The sequence below is a fragment of the Phasianus colchicus genome, chromosome 5 (assembly GCF_987193195.1).
Source record: "Phasianus colchicus chromosome 5, bPhaCol1.hap1.1, whole genome shotgun sequence".
NCBI classification, from domain to species: Eukaryota; Metazoa; Chordata; class Aves; order Galliformes; family Phasianidae; genus Phasianus; species Phasianus colchicus.
Genome location: NC_143440.1, coordinates 51,119,582 through 51,143,011, shown reverse-complemented (window position 1 = coordinate 51,143,011; position 23,430 = coordinate 51,119,582). Strand labels below are relative to the sequence as shown.

Genomic DNA, 23,430 nt, shown 5'->3' with positions numbered 1-23,430 from the left:
AGCTGGGTGCCCCGCACCACCCTAAGGGTGGGCACAACCCGGCGAGTTGGTGCATTGGCATTAATGCACTCTGCAGTAGCCTGTCTCATTGGGACCCCGACCCTCAGCACCGAGAGCACAGCAAAGCCCCTGGCAGCCCAAGCCACGGCCCAGACTGTCACACTGTCTGTGCACGAAAACACCTCGTTTACATGAGCTCTCAGCAAAGACCGCGCATCCCAAAGCCCCGCTGTTACCCTGCTGGAGGGCAGTGTGTTGTCCCCAGCACCCCCCAATGCTGTTGCTCTGTTGTGTGCAGATCCCTGCTCCTCGCACTGCTCTGCGTGAGCGAGCAAACAGCTCCTGAAGGAAAAGTACAGAGCGTGCCCAGCGAGCGCACTGACAAAAATTGATCTGGGCTTTAATTAAAGCCTCTGTTGTAAGTGACCTCGAGTTGCTAATGCATTTTAAGAATGGAGCCCGGCAAGCAGCAGAGCCAAGCGCAGAGGGGTTTAGGGGCTGTGCTGAGTACAGAGCAGCAGGGACCGCCCTGCACCCTGGCAGCCTATGGGCCACTCGGAGCTGGCTGCAGTGTGCTCCCGTGCCTGCACCCACAGCAGGGCTCTGGTACTCCTCATGCTGCCTCCAGAGCCCTGTGAGAAGGATTATGTCTTTCAGAGACTTGAACAAAACACAATACACTTAAAATAGCTACTTCCTTATGGAAATGCCAACGAGCCCTACTGAAAACTCAGCAGAGTGTAAATCTGCATAAATTTGCATATATTTCCGTACCTTCAGGCTCACCCATTAGACTTGATGTGTAAAGAGCTGGTGGCTGACCCTGTGGGCACCGGAAGGTGTGTGGCCACCCTGTGCCACCACTGTCCCAACCCATGCTAGCAGAGTGCCTTGTCCCCTCCATGCCTTGGCCATTGCTACAAGGCCAGGGCCAGACCCACACCTCACTGCTGCTTTACAGAGAGCAGCACCACCAAAACTCACATTATGGGAACAGAAGTGGCACCAGGAGGCTGTGGCTGAGCCCTGTGGAAGCAGCTTTGTGATTTCCTTCACCAACGTTTTTATTCAGGTGGGCACGGCTTGCCCATGGCCTGGACCCTACCAGGAGCCACGTGGCGGTGTCCCTGGGAAGGCTGTGGCTGTGCCATCAGGTCTCGGTCTCGCTGGGGTCATAGAGGGGGTTGAGGTAGAACACCTGGTGGCCCTCGGGAGCCAACTCCTGCAGCGTCTTCTCCACAATGCCAGCACCCGGCAGCTCCTGCAGCAGCGAGGAAAGAGAAGCACTGGGTAGGGAAAGGAAGAAAAGCCCCACTGAGCACCCCCACGCCCCCAGCAGGACCACTCACCACATCGAACATGGGGTTGTCAAAGCCTTTCCCACTTTCTGGCTCGGGGCTGTTCAGGTCCTCTGCTCTGTTCCAGAGCCGGGGGAGATGCAGTGCCTGCAGCCTGGAGACAGATGTGGCATCACTCCTTCAAACCCCAGCCCTGCCACTGCCCTCCCTGCAGCCCCCACAGAAATGCCACCACTTCAGTGGGCCTGTAGGAAGCACGCGGACAAACAGTTCAGGCTGTCTTTGCAATGGGGTGTTTGCACGTTGAGCAGCGTTGCAACGTGAGCGCAGCTCCGGGGCTGCATCCTGCAGGGAGCGCTGGTCAGCCCGCAGGTAGCCCTGCTGCGCTCTGCCTCAGAGCCATCGCGCTCCCTTCTGAGCTGACATGAATTGCCACCTGCTCCCACTGCAATCTTAACAAACACTAATTAGTTTTTATCATTACCTTTATCAAGTTATCATTTTATCATCTTAATCACCGTCATTGCTTTATGAGTTTCTGCACTACTCTTACCCTAAGGCTCCCCATCCCAAGCAGCAGCCAAGGGGGGCTGAGCAGTGGGTCCTCACTCGCAGCATCCCACTGAGCATTGCCAGCCGAGGGAGGAACACCCAGGAACTCCCTCCCCAAAATCTGGCCAACAAATGTCCCACGGGCTGGAGCTGCCTGGGACACACGGCAGGGGCAGGGCGGCTGGGGACACGGGCTCAGTCCACTTCTGGGAGCTGCACAACCTCCCTTCCCACTGCTGACAGAGCGGGTTTCAAAGGCCTGTCCAGCATCCAACAAGTGTCAGTGGAATATAAATCATCAGGTGGCAATTACGGGGCTGGGAGGTTTTTTTTTAGATATTAAATGAAGGCACTGGTTTATTGCCGGGAAGTATTACACCAGCACCTGCCAAGTGGCAGGGGAAGCATCCCTGCTCACAGCCAGCAGCGGCCCTGTGGCCCCCAGCAGGTACCAGCACACCTCTCCCATAGTGACAGCGATGCCCTCGATGCTACAAAGTGCTCAGGGTCGGCTCCTCCTGCCCACGCTCAGAGAGTTGGGATGAATGCATTGGGGAAGAGCTGCTTCCTGAGCTGCCGTCCCCTTTCACGTCTACAGAACTGCTTTGCATGGCTTTGATGCGTTGCTATTTAGAAGCTGGCAGCTGCAGCTCTCTGTTCCCATCAGGCTGCCAGCTGAAGGATGCAAGGAATGGGAGATCTCCATGGGTAGCCATGGCAGGCTGTGCCCAGCAGCGCAACGCAGTGCCAAGCAATCTGCTGAGGATACCAACTCCAGGCCTCCCACCTGCCCTTGTTGGACCCTTGGTGGGAGCTAGCAGAGCATGGCACAGTCATGGTCTGCCTCTGGGTTACCAATGCAGAATCATAGAATCATTAAGGTCAGAAAAGACCTCTAAGATCACTACGTCCAACAATCAACCCATCACCACAATGGCAACTAAGCCACTCCCTCACTGCTGTATCTCCACAATTCCTGAACACCTCCAGGGATGATGATTCCCCCCACCTCTCTGGGCAGCCTGTGCCAATGCACTGCCACTCCCTCTGAGAAGACATTTTTCCTAATATCCAACATAAGCCACATGCTGCTGCAAAAGCCCTGTCCATACCTCAGCTTTCCCTTCCTGTGCACGTAGAGGAGCCCTCCAAGCACCAGCAGAGTGAAGAGCAGCCCCAGGACAGTCCCCAGTGCGATCTGCCTGGAGGCATGGATTGCCATCTGCCCGCCGAGAGTGCTGCCAGTGGCCACCTCCACACTGCCAGCTGGAATGCCCAAAGCTTCACCTATGGGGGGCAGGAAGGAATGAGGTGAGAGCTGGAGCATATAAAGCTACATGATCACCACCCTGTGATGCACCACCCTGAGATGCAGAGATGTGGAGTCTACATCCTTGAAGAGATTCAGAACTCACTTGGGCCAGGCACTGAGCAACAAGAGGGCTGGGCAGGGGTCCCTGCCAACCCTGATACCCCTGCTCCTGCAGTGCTGCTCCACTCACACCACTACGATTAAAACTGTGAAATTCTGGGCTAAGCAAAGCTCTCTAATGAAGTCATTAGAAAAGCAGAGCATATGTGTGTTAGGAAGGCACAGAGCTGTGCTAGACCATACGGAGGGGACACGGACCTCAGGCAGAGCACCAAAGCTCTCTGCAGCATGTGCCATTTGCAGGCAATCAGGAGCTCCAGCTGTGCCACTATTACAGCCCACAGCTCCCAGCACCACTCTGCTGGCACAGCAAGGATGGGGCAGTGGGAGGGGGTAAGAGGGTCTGGGTGCTCCCAGAGCTGTGACACCAAGAATGGCAGAGTTTGCAGAATCATAGAATCATTAATGTTGGAAAAGACCTCGAAGATCACCCGGTCCAACCCCAACCCACCCCACCATGCCCACTGCCCACGTCCCTCAGTGCCATATCTTGAACACCTCCAGGGACAGCGACTCCCCCACCTCCCTGGGCAGCCTGTGCCACTGCACTGCCACTCCTTCTGCAAAGTTTTTCCTAATATCCAACCTGAATTTCCTTTGATGCAACTGAAGGCCATTACCATGCTGTGCGATGTCACCCATGATGTCTGCAGCCAGCTGCTCTGCAGCACTGCCTGTCTGCACCCCAGCCTCACCATCGACCAGCACAATCTGGATGACAGGCGTGGAGCCCCGCGGGAGGAGTCCCAGGAAGGTCTGAGCCTTGTGCACCTTGGAGATGGCCATCTGAACACCAGCATACTTGGGCTTTCCAGAACACAGCAGACACACACAGTGAGAGCAGTAGATAGAAATGAGTCTTCTCTATAGACAGCTATGATGGATGTTCTGTGAGGGTCATCTATAAATCTTCACAGCAGCCCCACCGCAGAGCTGCCACCTCTGCTGCTGTGTTCCTCCTCCAGACAACTCAGAGCTGAGAACCCCCCCATGCTTTCTAGGCTGCTGTTTCCAGCAAGCCTCCCTTGGGCTCAGCAGCCAGCTAGTTTTCACCAAAATTGAGCAGAGTGGGTGTTGTGGGGAGCAAGGGAGGTTGCAGCAGCCCCCAGGGCGAGACAGCACATCCAAGAAGCCAAACCTGATAGGGGAAGACTCCAGATGGTGGGGAGCTGGGGAGCACCCTGCATCCCTGGGACGTACCAGGCTGAGCCACGCTTGCACCACTCTGTCCCGGTATTGCTGCAGGTCAAATTCGGGCTTAAAATCCAGCGTGACAACAGCTCCTGCAGTTCAAAAGCAGGCAGACAGACAGTCAGAGCCCAGAAAGGGCAGGGCACTGTGATGGTAGCATGGCTTCGGTTGCCCTAAAAGGCACCTGGGAACCCCCAGTATCTCCATATTGCTGGGTCACACTGGACTCCAGGAGGGGTTTCTCCAGGCAATGGGGCCTGAAGAAACCTCACCTCTCTTGCTTCCCTTCCCGTCAGTGGGTTTGGGCTTTTGTTTCCCATGATATTCCAGCAGGAAGCCCCCTCCCCCATGTTTCCACAGGAAGCTCTGCATTGAGCTACATCTCAAGGCTGCGGCTCAGCAGTGCTGCGTGGCTTTGGCTGTGAGGCACAGAGGAGGGGACACGTGTTCCCTGTGTCACTGCACTGCATTCAGTGATTCAAACACTTCCTCTGAAAAAACACCGGCAAACACTTGCTGAAACATGAAATTCTCCTAATGGCTTTTAAAAGCTCTGCTTTTCAGAGGAACATATGGTGCATTTTTAAAGAATTTGGTACTACGTACCAAGTAACTCGGTACGGCCGTGTATGAAAAAATCCCCCTTAACAACCTGCCAGGTAGATGAATGGATAAGCGCCCATTGCTGAGGGAACGCTCTCACTGCGTGTTTTTTATTTTCAAAGAAATGACACAAACTCAGTGGGCCCCACTCACCGCAGACCCCACAGCAGTGGCCGAGGGGCCGCAGAGGGCTGTGGCACGCCAGCGCTGGGCACCTCTCTGCCCTGAGCAGTGATGCACAGATGCGGTCTCCATCCTAAAGAAGAGCACGGCGGGGTCAGTCCCTCCCTTTCCCCACTTTCTTTAGGTGGGAAAAAATTGCCCCTAAAGTGCCTCACCTGGGAGTTCCCGCAGGTGCAGCCGGAGCTGTGGGGACAGCGGGTGCCCGTCACCTGCAGGGTGGCATTGCCGTGGAACTGCCATGCGGCAGAGGGGCTCCTCAGGTACTCGGCCCACGCCTCAGCGCTGCTCAGCTCCTGCAGGGAGAAGAGCGAGAGGCTGCCGCGCAACTCCAGATCTGCATCCAGGCCAGAGGACTCAGACTATCAGGTTTTTTCAGGTCCCCTCACGCCTGGCCCCAAAATGGCAGATCCTGGGCAGTGCGGCAGAGGAAATAACAGATTACTGATGAGATGTCTTCCACATCTCCCGCTTCTGAAGGCAGCGCTTGTCTCCACTGCAGAGGCTGTGATCTTCAGCTCTGCCGACTGAGAGGGATGGGGATTGTCATCTGCCTGGGCTGCGGCACAGCAGGCTGCCAGAGGTTCTATAATTATCCCTCTGATCAATTATACACTGATACGGAATCAAAGCTGGGAGACAACTGTGAGCCCACAGGGCACGCTCAGGACGGGGCAGGAGGGCAGCCCCTTGGTGGCACAGAGGACGCCAGTAGCGAAATAACCCCAAACCCATCAGGGTGCAACGCTGCAGCTCCATAGCAGGAGGTGCCAAAATGGTTTTCCGCCAGCTCCCCATTACCTGGCCCATGAGTGAGATGCTCTGAACAGGGATCTCCTGCCGCAATGAGTCGAGGTTTACTCTGAAGGAGGTTTCAGGCTGGAAGATGACGCGGTCGTACTGGCATGGGACACGTTCCTCGTCCAGGAGGAAGATGCGGCCGGCCGGCACTCTGGAGGACACATCCTGCCACAGCTCGGGGTTGAACCACGAGTGCTGCTCAGCATTGGCAAAGCTCAGCACCGCACCTGAGAGGAGTGAAAGGAGAGGTGGAGCAGGAGCTGACTCCAGCCTGCAGCCACTGCTTGGGTAAAGCTGGTGCAAAACTCCAGCCCCAGGACCCAAGAGATCATTATTCCTCTTCTTTAAAGCTTAACCTTATGGTTAGGGAGGAAAACAGCCACAAAGCATAAAATACAGTTAAACTGGGTAAAATCAGGTATGATAATTCACATTGCAAATTTGCAGACCAGCAGAAACATGCTCAGCCCTGTACCCATTAGCAGATAACCCAAAAACCAGAGCACCATCCTACCACTGGCCATTTCCCTGGTGGTCACACTGTGTCCTCCTTTGCTCACCTTTCCCCACAGCTTCCTAGATCACACAGCACATGAGATTATCTGCACTCATTCTAAAACTGTGCTTTCAGGAATTCTTTTGGGAAGGCTGCCCAGAAATGCCTGTTGTTCCATGAGAGCATCACATGGCCAGGTCAAAGCCTTGTGCGCTTGCAGCCCAGAAAGCCAATGGTATCCTGGGCTGCATCGAGAGGGTGGTGGCAGCAGGGCAAGGAAAAGGATTGTCCCCATTTGCTCTGCCCTCATGAAGCCCTATCTGGAGTCCTGCATCCAGTCCTGGGGCCCTCAGCACAAGATGGACATGGAGCTGCTAGAGTGGGTCCAGAGGAGGCTGTGAGCACGACCAGAGGGTTGGAGCACCTCTCCTCTGGAGGCAGGTTGAGAGAGCTGGACTCGTCCATCCTGGAGGCTCCAAGGAGACTTCACTGTGGCTTTCCAGTACCTAAAGAGGTCTACAGGAAATCTGGAGTGGTACCAAGTACCAGGTATCAGGTACTGTAGCGATTAGACAAGAAAACTTTAAACAGAAAAGGAGTAGGTTTAGATAAGGAAGAAATTCTTCACGCTGAAGATGGTGAAGCCCTGGCTGCCCAGAGAGCTGATGGTGCCCCATCCCTGGAGATGCCCAAGGCCGGGTGGGGTGGGCAGCCTGAGCTGGTGGGGGCAGCCAGTCCACGGCAGGGGTGGGGCTGGATGAGATTTAAGGTTCTTTCCAACCCACAACATTCTATGATTCTGATACATCTCCCCAGCAAACAGCTTTCAGGTAAATAAGCAGCGCTGACAAAAAACAGCTGCTGCCTGGCTCATTGGGAATCTCGATGAGAAACTGACAGGAGGCTGAGGGCTGTGCCAGCACCCAAACATCGGTGTGCAGACACCTGTGGAGCTGAAGGGCAGCTCCAAAACGCCACGGTTCAGCACTCGGGGGCCCAGCTGTGTAATCCGTAACCGGTTTTCTTTAGCAATACCGTGGCAAAGCAAATGAGGGCTTTGATGTGGCTGCATGCTTAACAGGCAGGGTAAAATACAAACAATATTTACCTCTCTGCTACAGCTTCAAAGCCTCCCTGGCTATAATTACTTTTTTAAAAGACAGGTGATCTAGCAGAAGAAGAAAGATGCGATGTGAGCGAAGCCATCAAAGAGAAGGCAGGGATTGAAGAGGGGTGAGTCACCCTGCACCGAGGTGCGACAGCAAAGGCCTTTGTAGCAGTGCTGGTGGCAGATTTGTGAGTTAATGGTGGCTGTCAGCCCGGCACGCCATACCTGAGCCACATCCCGGGTCCCAGCTGCCATCGAAAGCTGCAAACCCAGAGCCAGATGCCAGCAGAAATTCTCCGTTCAGGGGAAGGTACTAAAGGGAGAGAGGGATGCAGAGTGTTACTGTGCAGCCCTGCTGCCAGCCACCCAGGCTTGTCATCAAATAACGGTGCTAATTATTAGATTGCCAATTGCACTCACCATCTCCAAGGCACTTTACAGTCATTAGGAGTCACCCTCCCTGTGCCCTGTGTAATGGAAAGGTATTGTCTCCGTGTTCTACAGATGGGGATGCTGCAGGGTTGCACTTTATTTTATAGCAACACAGAAAGCCATGAAGCGTTCAGGGAAACGAGCAGGAAAAAGCAACTTAAGCTCTTTCCACAGTTCCCTCCTCCTTCTGCTTACACAAGCTCCTAACAACTCTGAAACAGTTTCATACATTTGGATGCCATGAAAAACCTAATTCCTTTATGCCTAGAGGTGTCTCTGCTGTTGGGGAGTAATGGTTTCCAGTGGGTTCTGCTGGGCACTGGGCTGACTAATGGATGGGGGCTTGCAATGGCTCTCTGTGGGCATCACTTGCCATTGCTCAGACAACACAGCCAACTTGGTTGCACCATGCTCACCTGGTGTGAGGGGTCTGCAGGACAAACACTGCCCCAGGGCCAGGTTGGGGAGGATTTGTAGCCACCAGCTGGCAAAGCTGCTCCAGGCCAGGCTGCAGCAAGTGACTGAGTCAGGGACTCACTCATAGCACACAGCTTATTCAGCCCAGCTCATTTTCCGTTTAGAGACTACCAAAGAAAAAGATTGGGGTTTCCCCCAATATTTTCATGTGTCAAGGAGTGAGTGATGCTCAAGGCTCTGCTCTCCTCTCACCCATTCCAGCAGTGTAACATCACAGAATCATTAAGGCTAGAAAAGACTCCTAAGACCACCCAGTCCAACCCTAACCCACCCCCACCATGCCCACTGACCGTGTCCCTCAGTGCTACATCTCTGCAGTACTTGAGCACCTCCAGGGATGGTGACTCCACCACCTCCCTGCCTGCAGCTGGCAGCCCTCCAGGCTGAGCTGTGCCCACACACCATGGCCTGTGCTCACACAGAAACGTGTTAGATGGGATTCTGAGGTTACATTGACTTAATTGGTCTTTAAATATGCATGTAGGTTAGAAAAAGCGAGGCTTATGACTGAGTGCTGCATGTGGCTGTGATAGCTCTGTTCCTGAGGTGGTTTTGCCTGAGGGTGCTCGCTCCCACACTGATCACCTTGGTGGTGATATCAGATTCACCAATATCATACGTTGCTCTACTCTGGACACAAAAGAAAAAGGAGTGAAGAGGTAAATTGTTAAGGTCTGGCTATCTTCTACCCCAAGGTACGTCATCCCCCCACCAGCCAGAAACATATGCTTGCCTATGGATGCTGCCTCATGAGCCCATAGCACAAACAGTGCCTCACTGGAAACCATGCCATCATATTCTCCAAACCTCTATTACTCTTGGGTAATTTTTCCAGCACTGAAGCACTGAGAGAGGCTGAAAGACCTGCCAGGAAAATAAATGTGCCCTTTGTCTGACGATGAAAAAGTCACGTCTAGTGACATTTTGAGGCTCAGGACTCAGCTTGCTTGTAGCTGGCCAAGCTCTATGCTAGCAGCTTCCTTTACCAAGCAACGTACCCTGCCCTGGTTAGTTTTCCTCTGAGTCCACACAGGAGTAGGTGGGGGTACATGCTGGGGAAGGACAAGTCCCTTCTCCCTGAGCCACTGATGGCTGGAGCAGTGCCAGTCTTTCACCACCACCTCCATGTGGGTGAGCCCTGCCTGATGGACCTTCCTTTCTTTCCCCAGTAGAGTTACCTCTACTAGTCGTCCTACTCTACCCCAGCAGAGTAGGGGCTTTGGCTACAGCTATGTGTTGGAGCATCTCAAACACCCTCAAGGGGCCATGCAGGATGCAATGAGCTTTCCTGTCCAGGAAGCTATTCATTTGGAGCTTCACAATTCAACAAGGAGGAGGAAAAAACTTCAAAGGCCATCCTTAGACAAGTACGTACATATACTTGTGAGCTGCATCACTCTCACTGCTCCCAGGAGCAATGCAAGAACGTTCTGTGCATGCATTATGCCCAGAGCAAAGAAAGACAGCCCAGTAAGAGTCTACTCTGGCTCTTGGCTTGGATGTGGAGAGTGCAGGGAGGAGGTGGGACCTCTCTGGAGAAGATGCAGTGACTGCTCCACCTCAAAGGCCACAGCCCCGGGAGAAGCTGTCCATATGTCCCATGAGGACATGACCACGGTGTCCCAGCCTCTGACTCACCTGAACAATGCACTGTGAGATGGGCTGTGGAGTCACCTCATCTGCAGGAAAACAAAAATCAAGAGAGAACTCCACACTTCTGCTTTGCAGCAGGAGTTTCTGAGGTTGGCCCCAGCATCAGGAGCTGATGCCACACTCCCACCACCAGTGGCCTTACTGGGAGGCAGTGGGGACCCACTCAGTGGTTTGCAATGAGCTGGGCAAGATCCCCTGAGGTGCACGCACTGCTGTCCAAAGCATCTTAGTTTGTAAAAGGTTTGCACATTCTCTCTCCTTAAAAGAGCAAAGGGTTAAGCATGTGGGATCACTGCAGAGCACCAACAGAGTCTCTGGTTGGGCAGCAGCTTTCTGCATTCGGGAGTTTTGTATAGGAATTACATATAGGCTGGGCCCCTTTCCAAGTACATTTTGAACTGAGCAGTTGACATGTACCAAAGGAGCAGAGCCAAAAGCTGGCAGTTTCGTCTGCTTTCCTTGGCTCCTGCCAACCTCTACTCCACTGCCATTAATACAGCAGGCTCAGAGTCTCGCTAATCATTTCCCATCCCTGACACTGGTAGATGACTTATCTCCTTGGTCTTCATTACCAAATGTAATGACAACTGAAACACAGTCATAATTTTTCTCATCCAAGTCAGCAAAAAAAAAAAAAAAAAAAAGGCACCCTCCCCCGTTCTCAGCCAACACGTGCAATCCCAGCATTGTGCTGCTGTCCTGTTACCTCAACCCATAAGTGAAAATTAAACTGCTGAAAAGCAAAATGAAACTGATGAAATGCAAAACAGAGGGAGAGGAAGATGAGGCAAAAGCTACCTCTGCTTTTCTTCTCTGCAGAACTACCTGTATATTTCTTCTCATCGAACAGCAAAGACCTGAGCAGGTGGCTTTTAACCACCCTCTGGCACACCCCAGCTTTGCTCCAGTAATCACAGAATCACAGACTGGCCAGGGTTGGAAGGGACCTCAAGGATCATCAAACTCCAACCCCCCTGCCACATGCAGGGCCACCAACCTCCCCATTTAATGCTAGACCAGGCTGCCCAGGGCCCCATCCAGTCTGGCCTTGAACACCTCCAGGGACGGGGCATCCACAACCTCTCTGGGCAGCCTGTTCCAGCACCTCACCACTCTCTCTGTAAAGAACTTCCCCCTGATGTCCAACCTAAATCTCCCCTCCCTCAACTTAAAACCATTTCCCCTTGTCCTGCAGTTATCAACCCTTTCAAAGAGTTGATTCCCCTTTGTTTGTAGGCTCCCTTTAAGTACTGAAAGGTTGCAGCCTTCTTTTCTCCAGGCTGAACAAGCACAGCTCCCTCAGCCTGTCTTCATAGGGGAGGTGCTCCAATCCCCTGATCATCTTTGTGGCCCTCCACAAAGGGCACACTGCTGGCTCATGTTAAGTTTTTCATCTATCAAGACCCCCAAGTCCTTCTCCACAGGGCTGCTCTCAAGGACCGCTCCTTCCAATCTGTAGGGATGCCTGGGATTCCTCCGGCCCAAGTGCAAAACTCTGCACTTTGCCACGTTGAACCTCATCAGGTTCATCTGGGCCCACCTTTCTAGCCTCTCGAGGTCCCTCTGAATGGCATCCCTTCCTATGCCACCTCACACAGAATGTGTGCAATCACCCACCAAAGGCATCAGCACCAGAGAAAGTGGATTTCTGCATCACCTCTTAAATTCCTGCTTTGCTGGGTCATCTGCAGCCTGAAGATGGCAGGTAGACAGGCAGAAGGCAGGCAGGGCAGTTTTAGTTCTGCAGGGGCTCTTTTTGCCTGCTCTCCTGCCCGGATGAAGCTCACACTTGCATTCTCAGCTCCCTTCCCAGCCCAGTGCTGCTGGGCCCAGCCTCATCCTGTTGTTCTCTTGTATTGCCTCACTCCTGGGCCTGGAGATCGCAGCATCACAGCATGGCTAGAAAGGAGTAGCTCATCCCTCTGTGTTCACCCCCAGCAGCAGGCAGGGCACAGAAGAGCAGTGTGCCAGCAGGACGTCATCACTGTGGCATCAACTCCTGCAAGCTAATGAGGGCTTGGCTGCTCTCCTTGCCCGCGTCCCCGCCTGCCCCCTGCAAGGCAGGGCCATGTGGCAGCGGTGCAGCTGTGCTCTCATTAATGCAGGATCAGGTTCCCCTGCTGCGTCTGCTCATCACTCGGTCCCTTGTTTTTTGGTGAAGCAGTCCCTGTGTCCACTGCCTGCACACGTGTGGCTGGGCTGGGCAGAGGGACGAGGGGACATCGGGAGAACCTGCATCGCACTGCCCAAAAAATGAGTGCAAAGACAGAGCGCCCACAGCAACCGGGTGCATGTAGCATTGGCACCTGTGGGAGTGTGCGTCAGGACCAGGCACTTGAGCTACGGCTGCAGACTGCAAACAGAGGCTTAGAGCTGTTGACACATCTACTCTGGATTAGTTCCGCTCATTTTTCTCAACTCCTCTCCTTGGTCAAGGGCAGAGAGTGCAGGAGAGCGGCTGGAGGTGCAACACAGAGGCCAGAGCTGCCCCAGCAGCCACCTGGCACCTGCCCCCGGTGTTGTGGCACCCAGCCCCCCAAGACACAACGCTCTGCTCACCTCAGGCTCTGTAGGTTCCTCCTATCGCTAGCAACAAATGCTCTCAGGAAGGTATAGGCACGGACTGCTGCAAAAGGCTGCTCCATCACACCTCGTCCTCAGGCAGACCTTCAGCGGCAGCACTGCTGGAGAACAGCCTGCAGGGTTTGGGCTTGTAATGATGTGCTGCCACGCACGCACTGCCATGACATTTTTTACCTTCATTTCAGGAAAAGGGAAAACATTTCCTTCTCTGGGGCTCCTGAACCTGCATTCCTGCGATTTCGGAAGCAGGGGAGGGGAGCGTGGTGCCTGGGATGAGCACAAACCATTGCGATTCATTAGAGCCAGCGCCCCCGGAGAGCAATTGGCATTTCAAGATCAATCTCTGCCAGGAACCAAGCAGGAGCATCCTGCAGCAAAGCCGAGTACATTCTGCTCTCACAATTAGGCAGCTAAAAATATAAAGCTGGAAACTGAGGTCCTGGTCTGACCCTGGTGCCCCATTAACTCCTATCCCTGTCTGGGCAGCAGGGACAGGGTTGGGGCAGTTGCACCTCGGAGGTGCTGGGGTGGGTGCTGGAGGCTGAAAGCACAGAGATGCCCAGCACATGGGTGTTCTTCCCCTGAGCTGGAGAGAAGCAGCAAGCAGAAGGCGATGCTCTCACTGTGCCCTGACCCCTGGACCGTGCGAACTAAATGAGGCTGCTCTGCCCACATGGTTGGCTAAACCCAACTCCTGCACCCCAAAAGTAGAAAGCGACATCATCCCTGCTCCCAAGGGCAACCTCTGGCCAGCACTGAGCCAGGACTTGTGTGAGACACGCATCATGTAGTGCAGCTGGGCTGGACAGCAGAACCCAGAGTGCGGAACAGAACTGCCCTGCGGCCACCAGCGGCACTGGGCTCCTTGCTGGATCATGGGCTTCCAGTGACATGCTGGTCCTCTAAGCATCACTGCACTGAGCACCTCTTTTTCTTTTTTCTTTTGGTGGATTTACCTTCGGGCTTCTCTGGAAGCTGCTAAATATTTATCTGCAATTTTAGGCAGCTAAAGACCATGGAAAATCCTGCCTAATAGTGATGGTTATGCTTCAAAGTCACTTACATTTAAGCTGGATTTGGATTTAGCATGCAGTTGAATTAGGGACAAGTGTCAAATGGGACAACAAAGAGCCTTCCCCTAAAGCTGAGGGAAGTGGGCTTTGTGTCTCCGCAGCCCCTGATCCTGACAGTTGCTTCCAGGGAGCGATGCAGGGCATCACCAGGGCTGGAGGCAGCTCTTGTGGGGCTCAGCTCCACTGAGGAGCTGTGCAAGGGGCAACAGTGGGCATGGGGTACATGGCAAAGCAGTACAGGAGCCCTCCCACCACTCTTCTACCTGCCATGCACCAGATCCCTGCATCCCCTACACAGACAGCACCATCCTCATGAAAGTCAGTGAAAGCCAAGCCCCTTCCCCAGCCATGAATTTCTTCCTGCGATACCACAGCAAGCATCGAGCTGCTTCTTTTTTTTTTTTTTTTTTTTGTCCAAAGGCTGTATAGCATCTCCATGGCGACTCCAAAGCTTAATGTATTCCTGCTGATTTAAGTGATTAATTCTCCAGTGCGGCAAGGCCAGCATCCGAACAGGTGCAGCCCTGCCTTGCTGCAAAAAGCCTCCAAACCTATTTGATTCCTAACAACCCCACTGCTGAATTTCATGCCATCTCAAGTGGCAGAACAGCTCAGCTGCTTGATTTCAATTTTGTAAAATCCTTCATCTTGGCAGTCTCCTTATCACCTGGTGACCACAGAGTATGGCAGCATGTGGGAGAGAGAGAGGTGGTGCAGGTGAAATTAAAAAAAATATCATTAGAACGCCTGGAAAATTGATGGGACAGCTCCTTGCCAATGGCGATGCTCCAAAGAGGAGAGAGCTACAAGCTGGGCAATCTTAGAATCAGAGAATCATGAAGGTTGGAAAAGACCTCTAAAATCACCCAATCCAATCCCAACCCATCCCACCACGCTTACTAACCACATCCCTCAGCGCCACATCTCCACGATTCTGGAACACCTCCAGGGACAGCGACTCCCCCACCACTTGCAGTTTAGATGCTCAGCAGCAGTGCTTGCAAAGAAGTGCTGCTGAATGAGCAGCACAGAACGGCAGCCTGACCGGTGACAGGGAGGAGTTTGGTGTCGCTCAGCTGCCCTGAACTGACCCATCAGTGCTAGGAAACCTGCACTGAGCACCCAGCCGAGGCCTCCAGCTCTGCTCCCACAGGTGCCACCGTTGGTGTGACGCTGCTCCGCCTCTGCTCCCAGCACATGGCCAGCCTTGGGGCTTTCTAATTTCGGCTCTTTAGCTTGTTTTTGAAAGGCTAATGATGTAATGAATAATGCTGCTTTGCAATTATGCACTTTGCAGTCCTCTGATGAAAGTACTTTAGAAATATTATACATTCATCTGTAAGTAAAATAAAATCTACTGGAGTGATATTTTGCTCTTTTCTTCTCTGGGTAAATTCCACATCATTTATTACATTACATTCACACGCGTTTCCCAAGTACATTCTTTCCTTCCAAAATTCATATTTTAAATGCCTTATAAATAAAGTAACTCCTCCAAATATTTGTAGCAGTATTAAATGTGGTGCAGGGCGTTATTAAAGCATCAAAACCATTAGTGGGGAAGACAGCCCGAACAAATTACAGCACGTAAATTTCAAGGGCTTGTTTGCATTTAATGGCTGATAAAAGAGCAAAACCTGATTTTCTGCTGAGTCTAAAAATGAGAGAGAGAAAACTCTGCTGTGGTCCCATCCTGCTGGATGGGACACTGCTGGGTGTTGGCACAGTGCAACCAAGACCTCCACCACCACGTGCATCACAGCACAGCCCTGTGCCTGTCTCACCGCCTCCGGGTTAATAATTCACAAGAAAAATCAGAAAAACAATGGCATTTGAAAGGAATTTTCTTGAGCAACGTTTTGGGATTTCCCACAATGGTTTGTTTTCATTTCAAAATGTTTTTCTGCCAGCTTCACTTAGCCTCAGCCCAGGGCTAGTGCTTGCTCCTCACCAGCTGTGCCATGAGCAAGCTGCTGCAGAGAGCTCTGTGACAGGGCTCTTTCCTTACATCCCAGGGGAAAAGTTAATTTCTTTCAAGAGAAAGTGGGTTTTTTTTTGGGGGGGGGCATTTCCTCCCTGCTTGCCAAAATGAAAACAGAATCTTGCAACTGATCATTTTACTCCTGGCTGATTTCTATGCAGTGCCAACCAGCACGGACTGCTCTTGCTGCTGCTGGAGGTGTTCAAGGGGAGGTAGGGCTAATACTTAGGGACAGTGCTTACTTGGCAGTACTGGTATACACAGGCTGCTGGATTAGATGAACTTGCAGGTCTTTTCCAACCTTAATGATTTTCTGATTCCTTTGTGGTCAGCCAGGATCATGGCACATAAGGACTGTGAACTCACAAGTGCTGCACACCACAGCCTCCCCCACCCCCACCCACCAGCTGTGCATTGCTCACCATGTCCGTCAGCGCGTGGGTAGACCTGACAAACACTGAGACCACCTGGAAGGAAAGCAAAAATAGAAAGTCTCAGCATGCTTTCCATGGGCAGGTAAACGTCCTTCTGCATGCCTGATGTTATCAGAAAGAAAGAAAAAAAAAAAGCATTCCGATACCTCGTCCTTCTCAAAGTGAATCGTGTCTCTGGCACACGGGATTCGCTCTTTATCCCAGTTGGATGCTGTTTCAAAATTGGTGTTGGGAATCCACTTCTTGTAGGCAGCCATGGTGGCAGCTAGGAGGAGCAGGGAAGCAAATGTGAGCCAGTACTGACCGAGTAACGCCCCAGCACGGACCAGATGCTCAGAGGACATCACAGCCAGTGATGGGGTTTGTAGCCACACTTGTGATATTCAGACCTGTGTGTTGCAGCATCGCACCACCTCAAACCTGGGGCATCAAGACTGTGATTTTGCTTTCATCTCCCACTCCTCCCATGACTCTGCAGTGGCAACACCCGTGCTTACTGAGACAACAGGTAGGTGACCTTTGAGGGACGTGAAGGAAGGCCCTCACCATCGTGTTGGTCACCCCAAGGATCACCGAGTCTGAATCCTAGCCCGGCACAAGGCCACCTCAAATCCAAATCCTATGTCTGAGAGCATCATCCAAATGCTCCTTGAACTCCAGCAGTTCAGGGCTGTATCCACTGCCCTGGGGAACCTGTTCCATGCCCATCGCCCTCTGGTGCAGAACCCTTTCCTGACACCAGCTGACCCTCACCTGACATGCTTGCCATGTGTAGCACAAACTGTTGGCTGGCATCACATCTGGGGCTCAGTGGTGCAGCACCACTGGTGCCCAGAAGGCTGAGGCTGGAAACACAAGTATCCAGCAGCACCACCCCCACAGATTCCCAGGATCATGATGCTTGTGCAGTGTGGTACCCACTCATGGTGCCCTGCCCAGGCATCAGCCCTCGGGGAAGTAGCTTTCCACTCCAGCCCCTCAAGCAGCCTAAAGCCATTTAATTCAGACGAATGAATGGTAAGACAGAAAAGTGAGGGGAGGGGAAGGGGGAGAGGGAGGGAGGAAGAAAAGCAAAAGCTTTTCCTCTTAATATGCTTAATCTTTTCAGGAAGAAAGAAAGAAAGGAGGGAGAAAAGGAGGGAAGAGGGGAAGGAGGGAGGGAGGAACTACAGCATACATGCAAAGCTGGTGGAAGAGCAGGAAGGAATGTCACCTGGGTGCTGGATATCAAGTGGGGGAGGAGACCCCAGGCCAGGAGGAGGGGGATCTGGATGGCCACGGCTGATGGAGAAGGGGCACTGCAGATTGCCTGAGCTCTGCGAGTCCCAAAGATGGGAGGAGATCTGTTGGTTGTGCTAAGCAGCACTGCAGAGGCTTTATCAGAGTGCAATGATCGCTTCAGAGCATAATTGCAGATTTGCAGTGGCTAAGTCTGCCAGGGGCTCTGCTGAGACCGTTCATTGTGCAGAACCACGGTTGAATGAAGAGGAAACAATATGTTTTTAACCTGAATGAAAGGCAGAACGCAGGAGCAGGTGCTGGAGCCCAGCCACGAGCAGCTGGGACGGGGGGGAGCAGGGGGACAGCAGAGATGGCTTCCAGCTGCCTCAGGAAGAGGGGGGTGGGGGTTCCTGAGAAACAGCAAGAGCAAGTTGTCATTAACAGAAAAAAGACTAGGATCAATGTGAGGTCCTTGCTGGCTTAGAGTTGAACAGAGCTTCCGAATGGAAAAGACCCCAAAAAGTCAATATGGGCTGCTCCATCCATGCTATGGACTTGTGTCCTTTTGACCTTACAAAAGCTCTGGCAGAAAGGCCCCACTGCACACCTCATGCTCCCACAGCTGCAAGATGTGCTGTGAGTGAGCCCTGCTCCACGTGCTGCCCATCTTAGAGGTGGGGTCCCGGGGCTGCAGAGGTTAACCCACTCCTGCAGTACCCTCTTTTCCTCATGCAGCTGCACTGACACATTCCTGCACCCTCCACAGCCCAGGAAATAACAGCGTGCTATTTAATCAGCCTGGTCTCCAGGGAAGCGCAGTCCTTGAACATCAAAGCAACATGCATATTTAACAGAAAAGAGATCCTGCAGTGCAGAGCCGCAGGCTTCAGGCAGGACCAGGAAAACCTGAGCTGCAGAGGTGCAGCAGTGCCATACATACAGTGCAGCCTGGGCTCCTGAGCTCGCCTCCATCCTTCATCCTTTGCTTTGCCCGGTTTGAAATGCATTTTGCTATTTCAACACAAACACACTGAGCCTGCAGCTCTGCTATGAAAAACGATTGCTAAAGCACACTGGAAATGGGAAAGTCATCTCTCAGTCACCCCTCTCTCCACGCAGTGCAGCCCTGGGCAATACTCACCAAGGAGCTGCAGGACACCAAGGAGGAAAGTCAGGCTGCTCCCCATATCGCTGCAGCACTTGCCTGCACAGCCCCTGCCTGGCCGGACCTTGGACCATCCTGGGCACGTGATGGGCTCAGCACATGTGCAGGTGGTGCAGAAACACAGTGCAGGAAGCAGCTTTCCCCAGCACCCACCTCAGCCCTGCTCAGTCCTAGCAGCCACTGTGCTCTCAGCTCCTCTCCCAAGCTCCCCACGTCCTTGGCAGCCTGTGGGAGCCTGGAAGAGCCTCTGAGGAGTGAGATGTGGAGGGGAGAGCAGCAGCAATGGGTGCTAACAGGGGGTGAAAGCAAACAGCCATGTGCATCCAGCAGTACCCTCCCCTGACAACCCCATAATTACTAATAACGGCCTCCAGGTATTTTTCAGTGAGCAACTTCAAGCAACAGTGTGCTACTGAACTTTGGCCAACAGCTGATCTGCTCATTACCAGTCACATGCCACACAGCCCCACACTGCTTTCCTTGAAGCTGCCAGTGATGAGGGGACAAAGGACACCTTCCCCTCCCCAGTGTCCCCACTGACCCCAGGCCTGCAGATGAGTGCTTTCCCCTCCATTTCTGTTTCCAGACAGCCTTTGCAGATAGGGAGGGTTTTGATGAAGCCACCCACTGCTTCTTGGACATAGAATCATGGAATCATTTGAATTCGGAGGGACCCTTACAGGTCATCCAGTCCAACCCCCTGCAATGAGAAGAGTCACCTACAGCTCAGTCAGGTACTCAGAGCCCTGTCAAGCCTGACCTTGGGTTCTCCAGAACTGGGGCAGCCATCACCTCTCACTTCTTCCGAAATCTTAATGCTGTGAGCACAGGTCTAAGAGCAGAGATTGATGCACTGTGCCCCATGGAGGTCAGCAATGCCCATCCCCACACCCTCATCCCCAGCAGAGCATCACTCACGGGCTTGCCAAACAAAGAAGCTCACGAGCAGCATTCCCAGCCTGGGCATCAGCCCAAATGCAGTCAGCACTTTCTGCTCAGAGAGCTGGATGCCAAGAGACGTCCTCGAGGTGAAAGGCTCCTGTGCTCATTACTGCTCACAAATCACTCCCCAGAGATCATCAGGTGAAAGCTGGCTGCACTGAAATCTCTAGTTTAAAAGGCAAAAGATGTATGCACTCAAGATGCTTGGCAGTAACAGCTTGAAGAAAGGCCTGCAGTGCGCAGAAGGCAGGGCACACACTTGTCCGTGGCCTCAGCATCCTGCAGTACATGTGGGGCAGGTGGGAGGCCCCAGAAAAACCTGATTTGGGGGCAGCTGCTCACTGCTGCACGATGGCTAGGAGCCGAGGGACAAAACAGCCTGGCATTTGCTCTGCATTTCTCTCTGGGACTGGACTCCCCACCTCTCTGCTCCAGCCTGTGCTGCTGCTGAGCCAGAGGAATGGGCAGCGCAATGGGGCGGCTGAGTGAGAGTGAGCTTTGGGTCAGGCAGAGGCACAGAGATGAAAGGAAGCAGAAATTGATCTTCAGAAATGAGAGCTATTGACCCAGCCTGGAGATTATCATATTTACTTCTTGCTGCTAGCCAGCAAGCTCTCTATACAGGCTCTGACTACCTGGAGAAGGACTTTTTAGAAGGGTATGTGGCAGGACAAGGGCTAACGGCTTTAAACTAGAAGACAGTGGATTTAGATTAGATATTATGAAGAAATTATTTACTATGAAAGTGGTGAGGGCCTGGCACAGGCTGCTCAGAGAAGGTGTGGATAGATATCCCATCCCTGGAGGTGCCCAAGGCCAGGTTGGATGGCCTTGGGCAGCCTGAGCTGGTGGGTGGTGCCAGAGGCACCATTCCCTTCAGCCATTCAACACTATGCCTCTGAATTTCCCTGCTGTACAAACACATCCCTTCTCACTGCAAGTCGCAATCTGTAGCAGAAATAAGCAACACAAGGTGCTTCTCCTGCCATGACAGTCCTCAGCCCTGGCACTTCCTGGCCGGGAAGGAGCTCAGTGCTGTGCTTGATGGCTGTGAATAACAAATCCCAAGGTAGGTGATGTGCCCCCGACTCACCACAGTCCTCTAAATGTCACTGTCACACAGAGCAGAGCTCAGCGCTGTTCCTCCACTCCCTGTGAGGAGCTGCAGGCCACCATGAGGTGTCCCCTCACCCCGTGCTCTGGGCTGAGAAAACCAAAGGACTTCAGCCACTCTTCACACACCTTGCTCACCATCCAGATCCTTCCCCATCTTCAAAACCCTCATTTTGGACACTCTCTCAGAGCTTTAAGTCATTTAAGTCATTATCTTGCAGCACCCAAACCTGCACCCAGTGCTCAGGAGGAGGCTGGAGCCTTTCCAAAGAGGAAGTGGAGCCTTGTGCTGCAGCAGGAAGGCTGGAGGAGCACTGGCTCTTTCAAACGTCATTGGGGAAGAGCAGCACTGAGTGCGGGTGATGGTGAAGCAGCCATTTTGGCTCAAGGAGGAAGGACAAGTGGGATGCCAAGAGCCACTTGAAGCTGCACTTGCTTATCTTGGAGTCACAAGAAGGAGATCAAGGACTCCTTGCATCTGGGCAAGGGATGGTTATAGAACTATAGAATTATTTGTGGATTTGGGATCTGAACACCCCAGCCTGTTTTTCCACTCCTGAGCCAAAGCCCTGCTGGACACATTAACTAGACCCTGAGCTCAGATAAGATTTCTTTATAGACCCTGAGGACTGACAACACTTACCAGCCTCCACCTCCTGCCCTAAGACACCTCTAAGGTGGCAATAACTGGGGACCAGCTCAAGCATCACCTGTGTTCCCACCGAGTGATGTCACACTGCAAGGTATCTCATCAACCTCCCTCAGACAGATGCCATGCTTTCATCAGCCACGGCTGATCTAAATAATCTCTGCAGGAGCTGCTATGTTGGCACAAAGCAGCAGCTGAGTGCCACAGCAATGTCTGCAAACAACTCTTGCCTCTAATCAGCACAGCCATGCTATCAAAACACAAGTTTTTACCAGCTGTAACTGGTTTGGCCACAAGTCATGGCCAAACACCTCTTAATCTAATTCACAGTCCCCATGGCAAAAGCCATTCCTGTGAAGTTTCATCCACATTTGCCAGCCTGGCCCATGGGATCTCAGCTTTCCCACTGTCTTCCAGTTTGGGCCACGGGCCATTTGCCATTTTCAGGAACCCATGGGACACCCAAGAGCAGTAACCACGCTGTATCATCAGCTACTGATAGATCTGGCTCTGGTGGCCACCTCAAAGAGCTGTGTGAACATGCCTTCCATTGGTGCCATGTGAGCTTACAGTTTGCCTGACCTATAGTATTTCTACACCAGGGTCTCTCCTGGGGTGTTTTCCATGCCCTGCTTCTGGAAAATTAATAGCCACCAACACAAGTACTTTGTTATTTGCTTAGCTGAGCCTCCACAAGTCTCTGGTTCTGGTAGTTCTACCAACTTCCCAAAGGAGCAGACGTTCACAGAGTGAGGTGAGAGAGGAGAGCCGGGGCAGTTCCTGCTTAGGTGTGGTGCAGCACAAGATAAAACCAGGCACCGTGTGACAGTGACAGCCCTCAGGGTTTGAGCCAGCAGGGCAGGAAACAGTGACACACCTGACTCATGGAATGAGTGCACTGGGGAAGGAAGGGGAAATCACCTTTTTCACCACTTCTTTTGCTCACCAGCTATTTCCTCCTTCCTCAAACAGTTCCAGGACTTCATCACGCTGAAGCAGGCTGTCCTGGTGAGCAGAGGAGTTTTCAAAACCACCTGTAAGGGCAGGAAGTCAGAAGTTTCAATATCCTCACCAGTCAGTAAGCAAACCCAAGGCTTGAAATGCCAGAAAACATTAAAAAGAAATTAAAAACTCCCCCTGCAATTCTTGCAGGGGATGATTCCAGCACCCGCTTGGCTCTGGGCAATGTGCATGTCTGCACAGCACCCTCTGTAGACCAGACCAAGAGCTCTTTGCCCTGCTGTCACCTGCTGTTCAGCTCTCCAGAGCTGGCACACTGCTGCTGTCACTGAGGTAATGCATTGCCTTCCTGAGGAAAGCATGCCATAAAGCTGGAAGGTGCCTTCTGTTACCTGTCAGCAGGAAAATGCGTCTATAAAACCTCCTTCTTGCCAGGCACAGAGTAATGGATCACTTCAATTATGATCCATGGCTGGGGGAGGAGCAGGGATGCTAGGAGAGAATCAGTGTTTGCCTTCGAGTTTAAAGCAGTTTTCTGCTTCTCCACCTCTCCCGTAAGGGCACCAGCACCAAGTGTGAGCAGCACCAAAGAAAGAACTGGGACGAGATTTAGGGATAGTGAAGACTGCTCTTCCTTAAGAGGGCTCTGCTTGAAGGTAACCCACATTAGATCAGAGTAATGCTCAGTAGAAAAGCCGCTCTGTGCACTGCTCCTGTGAAGCTGCCTTCACAGCGCCCAGCGTGGAATGTGCTGGAAATGGTAGAGCTTTGGCCCCTCCCAAACCCCACGGAACTCATACAGACTGCACTGCAATACATGATTTCTCACACACAGCCCTTAAATACATTTCCGAGCGGAGGAAAGAAAGATGCACAGACGACACTGGAGAATAACAAGAAAGATAAAATCTCCACTTTAGACATTGAAACCGCAGTGCTTCTCCTTTAGTTGCCTCTTTGGAAAAAGCAGCAAAACAAGTGCATGAAAAACCATTTCAATTATTTCTATTCTATTTACCTGAGCACTCTTGACAGTGACATCGGGATGAACACCATTGCCTTGTTCTAACCAAGTTACCGCATGCA

General features: G+C 52.6%; 1 protein-coding gene across 1 annotated transcript; it reads right to left on the bottom strand.

Annotated features, from left to right (window-relative positions):
- Positions 1–859: 859 nt before the first annotated feature.
- Positions 860–18,765, bottom strand: AMN (amnion associated transmembrane protein). The gene is made up of 12 exons (XM_031592873.2): positions 18,657–18,765; positions 16,441–16,559; positions 16,283–16,327; positions 7,887–7,974; positions 6,058–6,284; positions 5,415–5,552; positions 5,230–5,332; positions 4,483–4,565; positions 3,903–4,089; positions 2,963–3,137; positions 1,350–1,452; positions 860–1,261 (listed from the first exon to the last, which is right to left on the bottom strand). Exons 1-12 carry the CDS (start codon positions 18,700–18,702, stop codon positions 1,151–1,153), a joined length of 1,425 nt encoding a protein of 474 aa, XP_031448733.2. The 5' UTR covers positions 18,703–18,765; the 3' UTR covers positions 860–1,150.
- Between the last annotated feature and the right edge of the window lie 4,665 nt (positions 18,766–23,430).

Excerpts from the sequence above, each read along its gene's own strand:
- AMN (XM_031592873.2), bottom strand. The coding sequence starts at position 18,702 with ATGGGGAGCAGCCTGACTTTCCTCCTTGGTGTCCTGCAGCTCCTTG. Across the intron at positions 6,285-7,886 it reads GGACCCGGGATGTGGCTCAG|GTGCGGTGCTGAGCTTTGCC; the intron begins GTATGGCGTGCC and ends CACTCCTCTCAG. Across the intron at positions 1,453-2,962 it reads CACAGGAAGGGAAAGCTGAG|GCTGCAGGCACTGCATCTCC; the intron begins GTATGGACAGGG and ends ATCTGTCTCCAG.